Source organism: Mus pahari, chromosome 4 (assembly GCF_900095145.1).
Source record: "Mus pahari chromosome 4, PAHARI_EIJ_v1.1, whole genome shotgun sequence".
Classification (NCBI taxonomy): domain Eukaryota; kingdom Metazoa; phylum Chordata; class Mammalia; order Rodentia; family Muridae; genus Mus; species Mus pahari.
The window spans coordinates 31,333,856-31,350,622 of NC_034593.1; the positions used below are offsets into that span (position 1 = coordinate 31,333,856).

A 16,767-nucleotide genomic window follows, 5' to 3' on the forward strand; every position below is an offset into this window, starting at 1 on the left:
TGGTTTGTAGGAAGGTGAGGCTCAGATGTTTGGGCTAGAAAATCATTTATAGATAAAAGGACCTGAAGGATTTTTATCTACTTCATACTTGTCTGGACTCCATACCTGCTGCCACATACCTGCTGAACTTGACTCCAAGACTAGGATGGTGTGTGTTTTGAGAACAGAAAACTAATGGTTTGAATTTTTAAAATTTGAACAGTAAACACATTTGTCTTTATAAATTTAATATTATAGAGCCTGGGGAAATGACCCAGTCAGTGCAAGCATAAGCACCCGAATGGAATCCTGAGCATTCATATGAGAAGTCATGTGCGATTGTGTGTGGGTTCTGGAAACATACTGGCCAACTAACCTGGTTGAATGGTGATCCTGCAGATCAGTAAGACTGTTCTCAAAGAGTAAGGAGAGCAGCAATGGAAGACACTCAGTGTCTTACCCTGGCCTCTGCATGTGCCTGCGCCAAATACTTATATACTACACATATCTAGCACACATGCATACACATGAAATTTAATGTTGGAATTAAGATATAACAGTGTTTTTTTTTATTCATGTTTTTTATCCTGTTTTACAAGGACAATGGTCAAGGTTTTAGGTTGTATCTGGGCTAACTATAGGTAGACAGGACTAGAGAAAAGAGGTAAAAGTACTGGTTGAGTCAATACTAGTAGGACTTTAATTAGTCTTTCTATTAATTATATAAGCCGAAAGAATATCCTTTTCTAGGAGAACGTTCTGTGGACTGACATTTATAACCTAGCCATAAAATAAATTTGTCAGTAACCAGCAGTTCAAAATATGCCAAAATACTGACTTGGTTCTCATACTTAACAATATAACTAACAATGGTAATAATTAACAGATATTCTTTCATACTCACCAATCAAATAGGTAAAATGAAAGTTTATAGTCTATGAAAAAAGAGAACTTCAGTCAAAATTAAATTTGTTTTAAGACAATAAATTTTATTTACAAATATAAGAAAATCAGAATAATAATACTTTAAATTCTTGGATATAAAATAAAAGTCAATGAACTATGTGAAAGAAATTTGATAATTGTTGGTAAATTATGCTTTAATTAGTAATATAAGCTGTATTCTAAGATCTTTTGAATATTTCTGAGAAATATTCTAACTGGAATATGTAATTATCTATCTAATTGGACTTAGCCAAATTAGTTTTCAATGAATGGATCTGCTTTGCTCTGAAGATTCCCCTGGGATTATCTTATAATTTTGAGAAGCAAAGACTGAAAACCATTGAGCCCTTCAGACCTTCAGAGGTGTCTTTGAGGACCTAAATTTTTGTAAATTGTTTAGGAGATTTACCATATTGCATATTTTAAGGCAGAATATATTTTTTCAATTTTTTATTAGATATTTTTTTCATTTACATTTCAAATGCTATCCTGAAAGTGCTCTATGCCCTCCCCCCCACCCTGCTCCCCTACCCACTCACTCCCACTTCTTGGCCCTGACGTTCCCCTGTACTACTGGGGAATATAAAGTTTGCAAGACCAGGGGCCTCTCTTCCCAATGATGGCCGACTAGGCCATCTTCTGCTACATATGCAGCTAGAGACACGAGCTCTGTGGGTACTGGTTAGTTCATATTGTTCCACCTACAGGGTTGCAGCCCTCTTCAGCTCCTTGGGTACTTTCTCTGGCTCCTCCATTGGGGGCCCTGTGTTCCATCCAATAGATGACTGTGAGCATCCACTTCTGTGTTTGCCAGGCACTGGCATAGCCTCACAAGAGGCCGCTATATCAGGGTCCCTTCAGCAGAATCTTGCTGGCATATGCAATAGTGTCATTGCAGAATATTTATTTACAAAGAGAAATGTACTTTTTCATATGGCTTAAGTAGACCTGATGCTTTTAGGTAAATACAGCAGCTTAGCGAGACACATATTGTATAACGTAGGGCTCAGAGACTCATCTCTTATTAATGGTGGCTTGTTTAAATACTGTAGGAAAACTACTTTGGAGAAGATGACATGTACATGGACTTTGAAGAGGTAATTTCAAGCCCTGTTCTGTCACTGTCAACATCCTCCAGTTCTGGGTGGACCGCTGTTGGAATGGACAATGACAAAAGGGAAAATGAAAGTTCAGCCAAGTCAATCCATCCACTTGCCTTGCGGCCCTGGGATATCACTGTACTTGTTAATTTGTATAAGGTTCATGGGCGCCTTCCTGTGGTAAGTGTGATACATATATATTATGATATTTGTCTAGCATAGGAAGCTGTATGTCTTAGAACTTTACATTTTCTTTTTTAAATTAATTTTTAATTTACTTTTTATTTATTCACTTGTCCTCCCACTCACTGCTACCCTCCTGATCACCCCCTCACACAATTCTTCCCCCTTCTACCCCTCTCCTTCTCCTCTGAGCAGGTTGCCCCCCTATCCCCACCCCCGTGTATCCCACCACCCTAGCATTTCAAGTCTCTGTGAGTCTAGTAGGCACTTTGTCTTGCACTGGAGCCAGACAAGACAAGGCAGCCCAGCTAGAAGAACATATCCCACAGACAGACCCCAGCTTTTGGGATAGCTACCAGTTCAGTTCTTTGGGGCCCACATGAAGACCAGGCTACATACACATCTGCTACATATGTGCAGGGAGGCCTAGGTCCAGCCTGTGTATGCTCTTTGGTTGGTAGTTCAGTCTCTGAGAGCCCCAAGGGTCCAGGTTAGTTGATTCTGTTGGTCTTTGAAGGCCCACAGTCCTTCTTCCTATGCTTCCATAAGAGTCCCTAAGCTCCAGCCACAGTTTGGCTCTGGGTGTTTGCATCTGTGTGAGTCAGTTTGTGGGTGGAGCTTCTCAGAGGATAGCCATGCTGTATTCCTGTGTGCAAGCATAACAGAATATTTGTTATTTGTGGGATGGGTCTCAAGTTGGGCCTGTTATTGGTTGACTATTGCCTCAGTCTCTGCTCCATCTGCATTTCTTGTAGACAGGGCAAGTTTTATGTTGAATATTTTGTGGGAGAGTTGGTGTCCCTATTGTTCCACTGGGTTCCTGCCTAGCCACATGAGGCAAACTCCCCAGGCTCTATAACCCCAATGCTGTGAGTTTCAGCTAAAGATACCCCCATTGATTTTTAGGTGCCTCCCTTATCCCAGGTCTCCATTTCTTCCTGGAGATACCCCCTACCAGTCCTCACCCCCAATCAGTTGTAGATTCTTTCTCATGGTCATCTGGCTATATTCCCTGCCCCTTCCCACACCCTACCCTGAAACCCACAAATTCCCTTTCTGATGTCTCCCACCCAATTCCCTCCCTCCATCTGCCTTCCATGACCATTCCATTCCCCCTTCCAAATGAGATTCAAACATCCTTGCTTTTGCCCTCTAGCCTGTCTAGCCTCCTTCAATCTCTGGTGTGTAGCATAGGCATTCTGTAGTTTATGGTTAATATCCACTTATAAGTGAATTCAAACTATGCATGTCCTTTTGGGACTAGGTTACCTCACTGAGGTTGATATTTTCTTGTTCCATTTGCCTGCAAATTTCATGATGTCCTTGTTTTTAATAGCTGAGTAGCATTTGATTGTATAGATGTACCACATTTTCTTTATTCTTCAGTTGAGGGACATCTAGACTATTTCTAGTTTCTGACTATTATGAATAAAGTTTCTATGAACATAAGTTGAGCAAATGTCCTTGTGGCATGGTGGAGCATCTTTTGTATATGCCCAGGGGTGGTATAGATGGGTCTTGAGGTAGAACTATTCCAAGTTTTTTGAGAAACCACCAAATTGGTTTCCACAGTGGTTGTACAAGTTTGACCTTCCACCAGCAATGGAGGAGTGTTCCCCTTGCTTCACATCCTCACCTTACATTTTTTAACTTTTATCATGAGACCACGAACCAGTTTGAAGTATTCTGGAAAAAAAGGAAAGGAAAAAAAGAGGTTCAGGTTTGACCTTAGAGGTTGAATTGTGTAATAGGTTTGGATTTAGGATTTATTTTGGTTCTGCTTCAGTTTGAAGTCTGTCCTTGAGCCTGTTGAAGCTGACCTGACCTGACACGGGAAGCCAGGTGCTTCAGACCCATACAAGGAGAGGGGACTCGGGAGCACTATGTTGCAGTCTGACTCCAGGTCATATATGCCACCAGTGTATAGCAGAAGTCACCTCTAGTTCTTATGTTGTTCAAAAAGGGACAGAATAATTTTTTGGTTAATTTGCACTATTATTCTCTTTGAAGAATTAAAATCTCTTAATCATGATAATTGTGATTTCCGAACTTTGTGTTTTGATGGTGATGTTTTGTTTAACTCTAGCATGGAACCACTGATGGTCCTGAGTGCCCAACAGCATTTTTGGAAAGACTGTGCTTTGAAATGAAAAAGGGATTCAGAGAGACCATGCTGCAACTTGTCCTGTCACCCTTGAATGTGTTTGTCAGTGATAATTATCAGGTAATGTCAAAGGACATATGATAAAGATTTAAGATACTTATCATCAATATATATGTTGTCAAAATAGTGTTAGCTTCCATGTGTGATTCTTTTTAAAAATAGACTTTAATTTCACTGTAGCACTGTTTTTTATATATGTAGATACACAAGAGCTGTTTGTAGTGTTAATCATTTTTTTGGTTCGTGCTAGTCCTTATTTATGTGATTCTAATTATGTTTTACTTTTATTTATTTATTTATTTATTTTGCTTTTAGAAATGGAATGAAATAGTTTATGACTTTCTGATATGTTTATAGAAGGGAATGATTTCTGTTAACTAGTATCATAAAACACACATGTCAATGATTTAATTCTCAGTCACCTAATAAACTTCGACAATATCTGGAAAGTTCCCTCACCATACTTGTTGGGACTCTTTTGGAAGAGAACTAGTGACTCTAAACAAATGAGGATACTACAATTATTTTTTAAATGTCAAAACAGCTTCTGTTGCTACCCGTTACTACAAGTGTGTATAATGTCACAATACAATTGGAGTTTAATGTAAGCCAGATACATGAAAATAAAAATTTACATCTCCAGACCATTAGTAGATGATAACTTTTAGTGGATCATGTGCAGTAACTGATGACTTTATTTTTAAAAAGGATAGCCATTTTTACCTTTTGTTTTAACCACAGCTGATTATATTTTTTTCTTTCTTTCGTTCTTTTTTTATTATTATTATTTTCTTTATTTACATTTTAAATGCTATCCCGAAAGTTCCCTATACCCCCCCACCCCCCGCCCCTGCTCCCTTACCCACCCACTCCCACTACTTGGCTCTGGCCTTCCCCTGTGCTGGGTCATATAAAGTTTACAAGACCAAGGGGCCTCTCTTCCCAATGATGGCCGATTAGGCCATCTTCTGCTACATATGCAGCTAGAGACTCGAGCTCAGGGGGTACTGGTTAGTTCATATTGTTGTTGCACCTACAGGGTTGCATCCCCCTTCAGCTCCTTGGGTACTTTCTCTAGCTCCTCCATTGGGGGCCCTGTTTTCCATCCAATAGCTGATTATATTTTTATCTGTAGACTTTTTATTTATGTGAACCAGTGTCATTCAAAGGATCCAGGCTTGCTTTGAACTTGTAATTTTCTGTCTCAGCCTGTTGAGTGTGGGAATTCTAAGCATGAGTCAACATTATGGCTAGTTTGTAAATTTTATTTATTTTATTTTTAAGTTGAAGTTTTTTCTTTGTCTTTATTGAAAATAGATTTTTTTTCTTTCATACAATACATTCTGACCACATTTTCCCTCCTTTTACTTCTTCCAGCTCCCCCAAGTCTACCCAAGATCCACTCCCCCTCCATTTTGTCTTCAAAGAAGAGTAGGCCTCCAAGAAACAACAGCAGACCAGGGCAAAACAAGATAGAATAAGAAAAGGCAAAAGCCCTCCTATAGAGGCTGGACAGGAAACCAAAAGGAGAAAGAGAATGCTAAGAGGAGGCAAATGAGTCAGAGAAATACCTGTTCCCACACTCAAAACCTCCCACAAAAAACAAGCTAATAGCCATAAGATACACTTGGAGGACCTGGCGCAGACCCTTGCAGGCCCCATTTTTGCCACTTTACTCTCTGAGCCCATATGAGACCTGCTTAGTTGACTTGGTAGGCCATTTTCTTTTGGTGTCTGTCATTCCCTCTGAATCCTATACTCTTTCTTCCCTCTCTTCCAAGGAAGGTTTCCCTGATCACCAATGGCACCCAATGGAGCCCTACACTTTAGATTCTCTATCTGCGTAATGTTTGGTTCTGGGTCTCTGTACTTGGCTCCTGTCTGCTATTGGAGGAAGCCTCTCTGATGACTACTGGACATGGCACCAATCTATGAGGATAGCAGATTGAGTATTAGTAATTATTTCATAGATTTTTTTTTCCAGTTGTAATTGGGTTCTACCCTAGGTCTATGAGCTATACATTGCCCAGGTCCTGGCCAGCCAGGCAGTGTAGGGCATGGGCTCTTTGATGGCATGAGCTTAAAGTTTAACCAAACATTCTTGGGCCATTCCCCACAAGTTCTGTGCTACCAGTGCCCCAGCACATCTTGCAGCAGGGCAGGTTATAGGTGCAAGGTTTTGTGGTTTGGTTGGTGTCTAGGTTTCTCTTTCTATGACATGTAGAGTATCTTCTTGTGCCAAAGAGTCTAGAATGTAGTCTCAGTGCTTGTAACAGCTCTACCTCTCTCCACTCACTAAGCTTCATGAACATTGTCCTCATCAGTGAGGCTCCTGCTGTCAGTTTTCAGAAAGTGACCTTCTGTCCTAGCATCTGCCTGGGTTGTTTTGGGATCTCCATGGGACACCTTTGGCCAATAGTACAACTGAATGTAAGTCAGTTCCATTACCGGAAGCCTTGCCTTATATACAGAGGATGACCAGTTCAGACTCTGTATCCTCCAATCCTAGAGGACCTCCCTAGGGTTAGTACCCCCACTGCATTAGGTTTCCACTTATTTATAGAATTTTATTTTTTATATTTGTATATCTGATGTCATGATCATAACAGTTGAAATCAGTAATAGTTGCTAGACAATGTTCTTATTTTCCTTTTTGAAATGTTCAGTTTGAGATAATTATAGATCTTTACGAAATAACTAAAATTTTAGGAAAGGCTTTTGAATATACCACCCCACCCAAATCCTTTTATGGGATAAGACATATATTACAGTTTATTTTAGATTCAGACTGTACATTGACATGTATAGTGTGTGTTCATAGTTTAGCATCATTTTTATTACATGTATGTTCACACCACTAAAAGGAAGAGACAGAACTGTCATTACAGAAGTCTCATTTGCATAAAGCTTTAATTTGTCATAGAATTTGAAAAAAAACATTGGACCTCTTTTCTGTGATTAGTGGGTTGCTACAGTTTGTTTGTGTTCTGGGATATGTGTGTATGTGGAAAGGAAAGGAACGCTATCTTTTTTAAGCCTTGATATTAATAAAAGGGAAATTATTATGGGTGAATTCTGAGACTCTTCGATGAATTTCTAGTTTCCTCGGATTACAGAAACATGCTTCAACATTTAATTACCTCATTCACAAAAGGCTTTACTAGATTTAACATAAAAACATTTTATTAAGCTCATTATGAAGTTTTCTATTAACCCATATTGTTGAGGTACATGAGTTTATAAAGAGATGAAATTTTGAAATATTTTTGGAGAATTTGAAAAATAATTCATGAGAAGGAGATGTGAAGGTAGTTGGTGTTTTTTTCCTTGGTTATTTGCACTTCATATTTCTTCCCAAACATGAGGGTGCTGTATCCATGCTCCTGGAATTTGCCTACCTGCTTACCTTGCTCACATTCTGTTAGAGTAAAAAAGCATTGGATCATTTGTCTACACTGTTAACTTGCTTTTGTGATAGGAAGTGTGGCCTCTCCCAAGTGACAGTGATGAGCCATTCAGCCTGCCACTATTACTCCTGGTGGCATTACTCTTAATTGGTACTCTAAAGTAAAGGATCTGAAGTCAAGAATTGTTTGCTGTGTACAATTATGAAGCAACACACCTTTTTACTTATGGTCATTTCTGATCTGTATTAGTTGCCTAAAGCTATCCTAATGAAGTACATCTGACAGCTCGGGGTGTTCACAGCAGTAAGATGTTAGGGCTGTTATCACTGTCAGTTCTCAATGACATCCTCCCTGTGCACCTTTTTGTCCTAACGTTTCTCTTCCTGTATGTACACTGGTCATATTAGGGTCCATTCTAATATAGCACAAGCTCATCTTAAAGTGATTATACCTGTAAAACTGTATTTTCAAAATGTCATATGCAGAAGGTTCAGGACTAAACCTATTTCTTTAGGAGTTACGATTCAACTTGATACAGTATGATACAAGGCATAACATTCAAAATATAATACTCATTTTGATAAGTCAGATAAGTTGAAAATTCTGAAGGTTTTTTTTTTCAGAAGAGACTTTTATTGACTATTTTCTGCATTCTTTCTAATAAAGGAAGTTAAGGCATAGACAATAGATAAAAGTTTTATATGAAGTCATATAGTTCATATAAAATAAAAATTGTAGAAGAATAGCTTCTAGAGTTATTGCAGTTATAATTTGAAGTTTTCTTTACAAAACTTGTGACAGATTTAGTCATTATCTTTAAAGAATGTTTTAAAAAGTGCATTTTCATAAATGTTATTTCAAGGCAGGGACACTGATCTCATGATCGGACCTATACACATATGCGAAAAGAAAGAGCATAGTGGTAACAGCTTACTAGATATTTGTGACTCTCTTAGTGTTGATTGTTACAGGGAAGGTCCCGACAAAACAGATCTGTCTAGCTAGTTAGTAGCTTCAACCTTTTTTGTCAGATTGTTAAAGTGAGATTGGTAAAGTGAGATTCTTGGTGAACAAAACAGCAATGGTCCTTACTTAAGTGATTTCAGAGGAGAAAATTATAGGGAGCAAATTGAAATGAAATAATTTCAAGTATAAGAAGTACTAAGAGAAGATATGTGTTGTGCTTTGGTAGCATATAGTAGTGTCCGGAGGTAAGATTATGATCATATTTGCATTTTTGGCAGTCTGTTTTATTGTTGGTAGAGTGGGAACAAAAAGATTAAAAGTGCATGTTGGGAGACTGTGCGATGTTCTTAGAGGAACTCATAATAAATGAACAGAGATAATAGAGAAGATGGAAAAATGTCCATGTGTTTAAGGGTGTTTCCAAACTAACCTGTGGGAGTGTGTTCATGTGTGTATGTGTTAGTGGGGATTAAACCCAGGGCTTCATGTATGCTAAGCAAACATTCTGTCATTGAGCTAGGGTACATCTCCAGGCTTGTATGTATTCTGAATGCTTTGTGAAGCCTGTGTATCAAGGAACACTTTGTTTTAGGATATAGTATGTCTTGGACACTTAATCTTAGCCAAAAGGCTTAGAAATGATTTGGAATGTCTTAATTTCTCTCTGTAATTCTTCCTTTTTGGTAGTAAGTATGTAAGTCAATGAGATAAAATTATCCTTTCATTTGTAAAAATTGTCCTCAAGATGTGTTTGGGTATTCGTTCTACCCTCCTCCCCCCACCTTCTTAATTTTATAGTCTTTTTTCTGTTTTCTTGTTTTAGTATTTTAATAGTATGATTCCTAGCCTCCTAACAAGACCAACTCTTACATACCCTATCAGAGTACTAACTTGTTTTCATTCATGTTACTGGCAGTTACCAGTCTGAGATCTGGATACTTTCAGGATGTAGTGTCTTTCCTTGTGGTGGGCCTCATGTGTAGATGCTGTACCATATCAGCTGAACAGATTCTGATGTCTTACTTTCCAGACAGCATAATTTTATGGTTCATATCCATGGGGGATTAGGCTAGTAGAATTTACTGTGTGCTTTCTTGGACTTCTTACCATCTTGTTGTTGTTTTCAGCAGCGACCCCCTGTGGATGAAGTACTCAGGGAAGGTCACATCAATTTGTCAGGTCTCCAGCTGAGAGCACATGCCATGTTCTCAGCTGAAGGTCTTCCCTTAGGAAGTGACTCCTTAGAATATGCATGGCTGATTGATGTGCAGGCTGGAAGCCTTACAGCTAAAGTCACAGCACCACAGGTAGGTTTCACAGCGCCATCTCCATAAGTTTGTTCTCACAGTACTGTCTCCTATCATCTGCTTTGTTTTTGTCTCCCTGTTGCCTGCCATTGGATCCCCTTTCCTTAGCTCAACTGCCTTGTCTGTCCTCAGTAGGAGAGGGTGCACTTAGTCCTGCTATAACTTGATGTCCCAGGGAGGGGTGGTACCCAAGGGGGGCTTACCTTTCTCCTTAGTGAGTATAATGAGGGGAGGGATTTGTGAAGGCAAGACTGGGAGGAGAGGAGGGAGAGTGTGCTGCAATTAGATGTAAAATGAACAAATAAGTAAAGACATTAAAAAAAAAAAATAGAGTCACTATAAGTCAGCCTGATGTTTATTGAATCCTAGTAATGCCATTCTAATAGGAGACATTCTTGACACTCAGAATCTAGCAACAGAAAAGTCATTGCCAAATTTTATTTTTCTGGGCCATATATGATTGACTGATATGTAGTTCCATATAATACATGAATTTTAGACTTGTTTTTTGGGGAAAAGATGCTCCAATACTTGAAGGCCAACTAATTCAGCTTTAATAATAATACTTCAAAAACAGTCCTCATCGTCTTGTTTTTAGAGATACACGTGTTATATGCAACCACATTACTTTAATCCATAGATAATTTTATGTTTATTGTGTTAACTAAAATTGTAGTCTTAATTGTTGAAATTATGTATTTGGGATGACATTATATGTATCTGTCTCTCAATAGGTTTATTATTAACAACTCTAATGCATTATAAAATCAAGGGTATCAGCTGGACAGTGGTAGTGCATCTTAATATCTGAATTATTCTGTGACTTAAGCTGCTACATAGACAGAAAATGCTTTAATCTTCAAAGTCCCTATTTTTTAAAAAAAATTGTAACTCAGTATTATCATAAATAGCATAGTTTTTTAAAATTAAATATTAATAACTAGAGGATTTTCAGTGCCTTTTTATTCTTTTTATATTAATAAAGAAAGAATATCATCAGTTAGCCAGTATTTATTAAGTAGCAGCTACACAATTTTGAGTTCTTTCAGTCATGTTAGACTTTGTAAACTTTTGAATGCTGGATACTTGTTTAGAAAGCTAATAATATTATCACCCTGTTGTTACCTATAGCTGGCATGTCTCTTGGAATGGGGGCAGACATTTGTTTTCCATGTGGTATGTCGGGAGTATGAACTGGAAAGACCAAAGTCAGTTATAGTATGCCAACATGGAATTGATCGCCGGTTCTGTGAATCCAAGGTATGTTAACAGGTGTACTGTCAATACTATAACCATTCATACCATTTTTAAAATGAAATATTGAGGCTTAGCTTTAAATCAAATGTATATAGCCATGAAGTTAATAGCTCACTATTTTCAATTAATGATTTTGTAAATTCTTAGTTATTTAGCTGTATCTAAAATGAGGCCAATATGAAAACAATTCACAAATATAAATAATGTAAGAATTTTATATTAATTTATATTTTTATTTATAAAATTCATATTTTATCTTACTATTATACTATCTATCCATTTGTAATATATATATATATATATATATATATATATATATATATATATATGTGTGTGTGTGTGTGTGTATAGAAATTGAAGCAATAAAACCAAGAAATACTTTATGTAATTTAATTCATGCAGCATCCTGAAACTTAATTTCAGTATTTTCATTTGTCAGATTTTTGACTCCACAGACTTACTATTCTTTTGAGAATACTGAGTTGCCTCAAGTAAGGAACATTTTAGCACCCCCACAAGGGTCATAGAGTATAGATAGGAGCCTGTACAAACTGTTTACAGTGACAATTAAATGAGTAATGTTACTGTCACTATGTGCCCTATGAGTTTGGGCTATCTGCTCTCGGTTTTTTAAGTATGCACACTTCTGAAGGCTGAGGAATCAGGGTAGTTTCAAGCAAGGAAAATAATGGTAGTTGTGTGCAGATAAGATGTTAACAGTTGACTCTTTTATTCCCTAACAGTGCTTCCCTGTATGTTTTTGCCATTTGAATTATGTTTATTTGTTATATCACTAAAATTCTACGTTAAAATAGCAGCAGTGCCCCAGAGAAATGTTTATGTCATTAAAGGTTTTATTAATCAAGTTTATTACCGCATAATTTACATGTGTTGTTATAGCCGCCTGCGGCCATACTAACTGGGTTCCTGAGTGGGAGACAGGAGCTGTATGGGAGAAAACGGTGAGAGAAATAATGGATGCTGAGACATGATTTTCCATTTAAGGCTTCTTAAATTTTACTGGCAGTCTCTGCTTATAAAGAGGGGGGAGGCCCATCCCCCACCAATCCATTCTTGGTGCCTGTCCTACAGGTGTGAGCTTGTAGGTGGATCTTCAGGATGCTGTCTCAGGAATATCTCAAGAGTCTCTCAGCAGGTAGTAGTCTTGGAGAAGAGCAGGCAGGTGTAGAACAATAGAGCCATCTAGGTCGGAAGGTCCCACTCCAGGTAGTCTCTGGCTCAGTGGCAATGAGGGCAAAGTCAGCCTTTCCAGGCTCAGGGAGGCAACATGTTATATTCACTGTTTTTAAGTTGTACAGTATGTTTTACATGTGTGTTTAACATGTAAAAAGCTGTGTACATTTGTGTATCTATTAGCACCAGTGCGATAAAGAACATGTTATCCTTTGGGAAATTTGATTTTATTTTAGTCAGCCCTTGTCCTATAAAAAGTGTGCTTCTTGCCGGGCGTGGTGGTGCATGCCTTTAATTCTAGCACTTAGGAGGCAGAGGCAGGCAGATTTCTGAGTTCGAGGCCAGCCTGGTCTACAGAGTGAGTTCCAGGATGGCCAGGACTACACAGAGAAACCCTGTCTCGAAAAACCAAAAAAAAAAAAAAAAAAAAAGTGTGCCTGTTTTGTCAGTTCATATTATTTTGTTTTGCTCCATTGTAAGCACTTTGTTGTTGTTACATGTATGTGATTGATGCATGTACATGGGTGCTCATGTACCTCAGTACTTGTGTGGTGGTCAGAGGACAACCTTATGGCTTTAGTTCTCTCTTTCCACCATTTGTGTAAGTAGTGGAGTTGAATGTGTGTTAAGAGCTTGTATTGGCAAATGCTTTTAGCTGCTGAGCCATCTCAGAAGTTATTCTAATTTTTCATAGAGGAAATCCATTGGTATAGGGCATTGCCTGTTCTGAAAAGCAACTGTTTCTTCTTGTGCACTCGTGCTCTGGCCAGATGTGTTTACTCATGGCTTCCATTTCCTCAGGTTCATTTAAGTGGGAGTGTGTCTGTTTTCTTCCAGTCTAAACATTAACAGATCTGCTTTAGAATCAAAGTGAAATAAAGTGTGTGTGTACTACTAATATATTTAAAGTTGATTTCCTCGTGCATGGTATGGAAACATGCACATGTGACAGATGTGTACCTGTGCATGTGATTTTCCTAGGGAAATCTTATACTAGAAGACTCATACTTGTAAGTGCTATGCAGCTGTAGACTAAGCTTGTGATATGTTTGCTTCATCTATTTTCTCTAATTTTTAGTCTCAGTAATAAGCAACATATTATATATGTTATGTATACTGCATATATAACATATAATATAATACAGTCAGAGAGAGATTGAGACACTTGCCAATTTTAAAATTGGTACATGGTTACATAAAGCTAGGTTTCTAGTGGGTTATTTTTATTTCTGATTATTTCTGCTGTCCTTATAAAACAGTGAAATTCAATTGAATAAATAATGATCATATAACAAGAATTTCACTTAAATAATGAGATTTAGGTATGTGTCAAAACAATGAATTAATAGTTATACTATCCTTTTTTTTTTTTTTTTTTTTTTAACTTTAGTTGAGTTGTATTCCTGGGCCTTGTCCAACATCAGATGATTTAAAATACACCATGACTCGTTTAGCAGTAGATGGATCTGATATTTATATTGTGGAACATGGTTGTGCTACAAATATAAAGGTAACCATTTGTTTATTTCTTATCCAGGGTAATTCATTTTCTTTTTACTAAGGTAAATCTTTATGTTTTGAAACATTTGCCCTGTGTGATCTAATAGACTGTCCCTTCTCAGTGCTCATGTCTGTTTCCTTGAGCTGTTTTTTCTGGTAGTGCTTCTACCCCTTTTTCACCCTGAATCACCGTGACGTTGATCATGGAAGGGTGTAAAAGAACAGGCTGTAGTTATGCCCATAGTATAGTATTCTCAAAAAGATATCACTGTGAGTCACTTACAAAGCTGGACACACTGACACACATTTAAAGCACGCCAATGGGAAGGTGGAGGCAGAGCCATGAGGACTGCCTAGAAGCCTGCAGGCTGGCCAGTTAGACCTGCAGAGTAGCAGCAGAAGGAAGAGAGAGCCTGCCTCAGCAAGGAGCAAGGGGAGAACTAACGTCTCAAATTTGCCTTTTGCTGTCCAAGGGTATTGAAGGACACATGGCGATGTGTCCTTCCTTCCTCCCTCCTTCCTCCCTCCCTCCTCTCCCTCTCTCACTAAATAGGGTTTGTTTTGAATGTCTAATGGCTTTACCCATTTATATTTCCCCCTTGACTTCTGAAAGCATTTGCTTACTTCCTCTGCTCTATGTATTTTTATTTTTTAAATCAAGCCCTGCCATGTTCCTGTGGTTTCAATACTTTCCCTTCCCTTGTTCCCTTGTAGGCTCCTTTACTTGCATGTGCTCTTTAGAAATCACTTACTTAGTTGGGCCGGGTGCAGGGGAGTGCCTTGCTTGTGGAGGTCAGAGGACAGCTGGTAGGGGTGTTCCCTCCTTTTCCCACGTGGGCTCTGGTCCTCTAACTCCAGGACTGACAACATGCTTCCCTTCCCTGCTTCACCATCCCAGCCCTGTTTGAACAGATTTATTGTCTTACGTTTGTGTATTTATTTCTAGTGTGAGTTGAGAATCAGAGAACAGCGTGTAGAGGTTGTTTCTCTCCATTTCCTTTGTGGTTGTGGGGCTCCAGCTCAGGTGGTCAGGATGGCACAAGCTCCCTTACCTACTGAGCCTTTCCTTCTGTAGTCTGTCTTTCTGTTTCTTCCACTATGATTTTTTTTACTTTTTATTTATTTATTTCTTTACTTTATTTCAGGTTCTGTAGTTTCTGTTAAGATACTTCAAAATACTGAACTCAGAGCTTTGTTTGCTTTTCTGCTTCAACTCTAGATGGGTGCAATTCGAGTTGCAAACTGTAATCTTCACAATCAGTCAGTTGGGGAAGGAATAAGTGCTGCAATCCAGGACTTTCAAGTGAGACAGTATATCGAGCAATTAAATAACTGCAGGATTGGACTTCAGCCAGCAGTGCTACGGAGAGCCTACTGGCTGGAAGCTGGGTCAGCCAACTTGGGTCTTATTACAGTTGATATTGCACTAGCTGCCGATCATCATTCGAAACACCAGGCACAGAGGCATTTCTTGGAAACTCATGATGCCAGAACTAAAAGGTGGGTGAAAATCTTTTAAGAGTAGTGGTATCTGTGTCCATTCAAAATTATTGGATAAATTTTGAGGAAATTCTACAGTTGGGGTAGATTAAGAACATTTTAAATAAAGATTTAATGACTGTGCTCCTGTCTGTACCCTGGCTAATGTAAAGAAACCTGATACTTATAAGTAAATGCATCATTTGTGGGTCTGTAGTGATGGTGTGGTTTGGAGATAACATTTTTTGTTAATGTTTTTAAAGTTTATACTATGTATTTTACAATGATAACAATTCAAGTTGTGGTTTCCAGATAACATAGGACACTATTCACTCTCTAAGCCCTGTGCTTTCAATTGATCGCTCCAGGAGACTATCATAGCATTGTGTATAGCAGAAAACTCTTTTGGTAGGCCTTCAAAACCTGGGGGATGAGTAAGAACACCTACATGGGGGGGGGTTCAGTAGCCTTTAATGCACAACCGTACCTTTTAAAACAGTTGTCAGAGCCTGTTATTATTTTTATTTTCATCTTTCTTGCTGAGACACATCTGTGTTTTTGTTTTGAAAGGTAAATTGATTAAAAAGGCGTACTGCAATATTAAATGTTTTTTTGTGTTTACTTTGATTTTTATATATATTAACAATTGAGTTATAGTTGAATATTTACCAATTTTCCTAATGAGTTTTCTTCTGGTTTTTGTTTTTTGTTTTCTGTTCCATTTAGATTGTGGTTTTTGTGGCCAGATGATACCTTGAAGAATAAGAGGTGCAGAAACAAGTGTGGCTGTCTTGGTGGCTGCAGATTTTTTGGTGGCACAGTAACTGGCCTAGATTTCTTCAAACTTGAAGAGTTGACACCTTCCAGCAGCTCTGCATTTTCAACCACAAGTGCAGAGTCTGATATGTATTATGGCCAGTCTTTGCTACAGCCTGGAGAGTGGATCATTACTAAAGAAATCCCCAAGAATGTAGATGGTAAAAAAAATGTGTTGTATGTGGTGATAACTTCTTGCCTCTCTGTCCCTCTGCCATTCTGAGAAAAGCCCTGTTACTTTATTCAATAAAATAGATTTTTTTTAATAGGGGCTAAAATAATCTATATGCATTTTGCAGGTAACTTAAAAGTCAGATAAATGTAGTGTTTTGTTATGGTAAATCTCTCCATCCCATATATGCAATTGGGTGAAATGAAAACACAACATGATTTGATTGCATACTGTGTGCCTAGGTTGGGCGATCTACCGCTACCCTACCATCTTCCACAGTTTATGAGACCCCTTAGAA

At 38.2% G+C, this 16,767-nt stretch overlaps 1 protein-coding gene across 7 annotated transcripts in view; it reads left to right on the forward strand.

The window, feature by feature from the left end:
• Window positions 1-16,767, forward strand: part of Kiaa1109 (KIAA1109 ortholog) — a 196,753-nt gene that overhangs the window by 63,860 nt on the left and 116,126 nt on the right. For 6 of the 7 annotated variants that reach the window (XM_021195875.2, XM_029537784.1, XM_029537788.1 and 3 more), the window contains exons 21-27: window positions 1,977-2,204; window positions 4,294-4,431; window positions 9,872-10,051; window positions 11,183-11,311; window positions 13,893-14,012; window positions 15,222-15,502; window positions 16,208-16,458. In XM_021195875.2, coding sequence (XP_021051534.1) covers window positions 1,977-2,204; window positions 4,294-4,431; window positions 9,872-10,051; window positions 11,183-11,311; window positions 13,893-14,012; window positions 15,222-15,502; window positions 16,208-16,458 — 1,327 coding nt within the window. The remainder of the gene's footprint in view (window positions 1-1,976; window positions 2,205-4,293; window positions 4,432-9,871; window positions 10,052-11,182; window positions 11,312-13,892; window positions 14,013-15,221; window positions 15,503-16,207; window positions 16,459-16,767) is intronic. The other variant, XM_029537785.1, reaches the window with a different exon arrangement.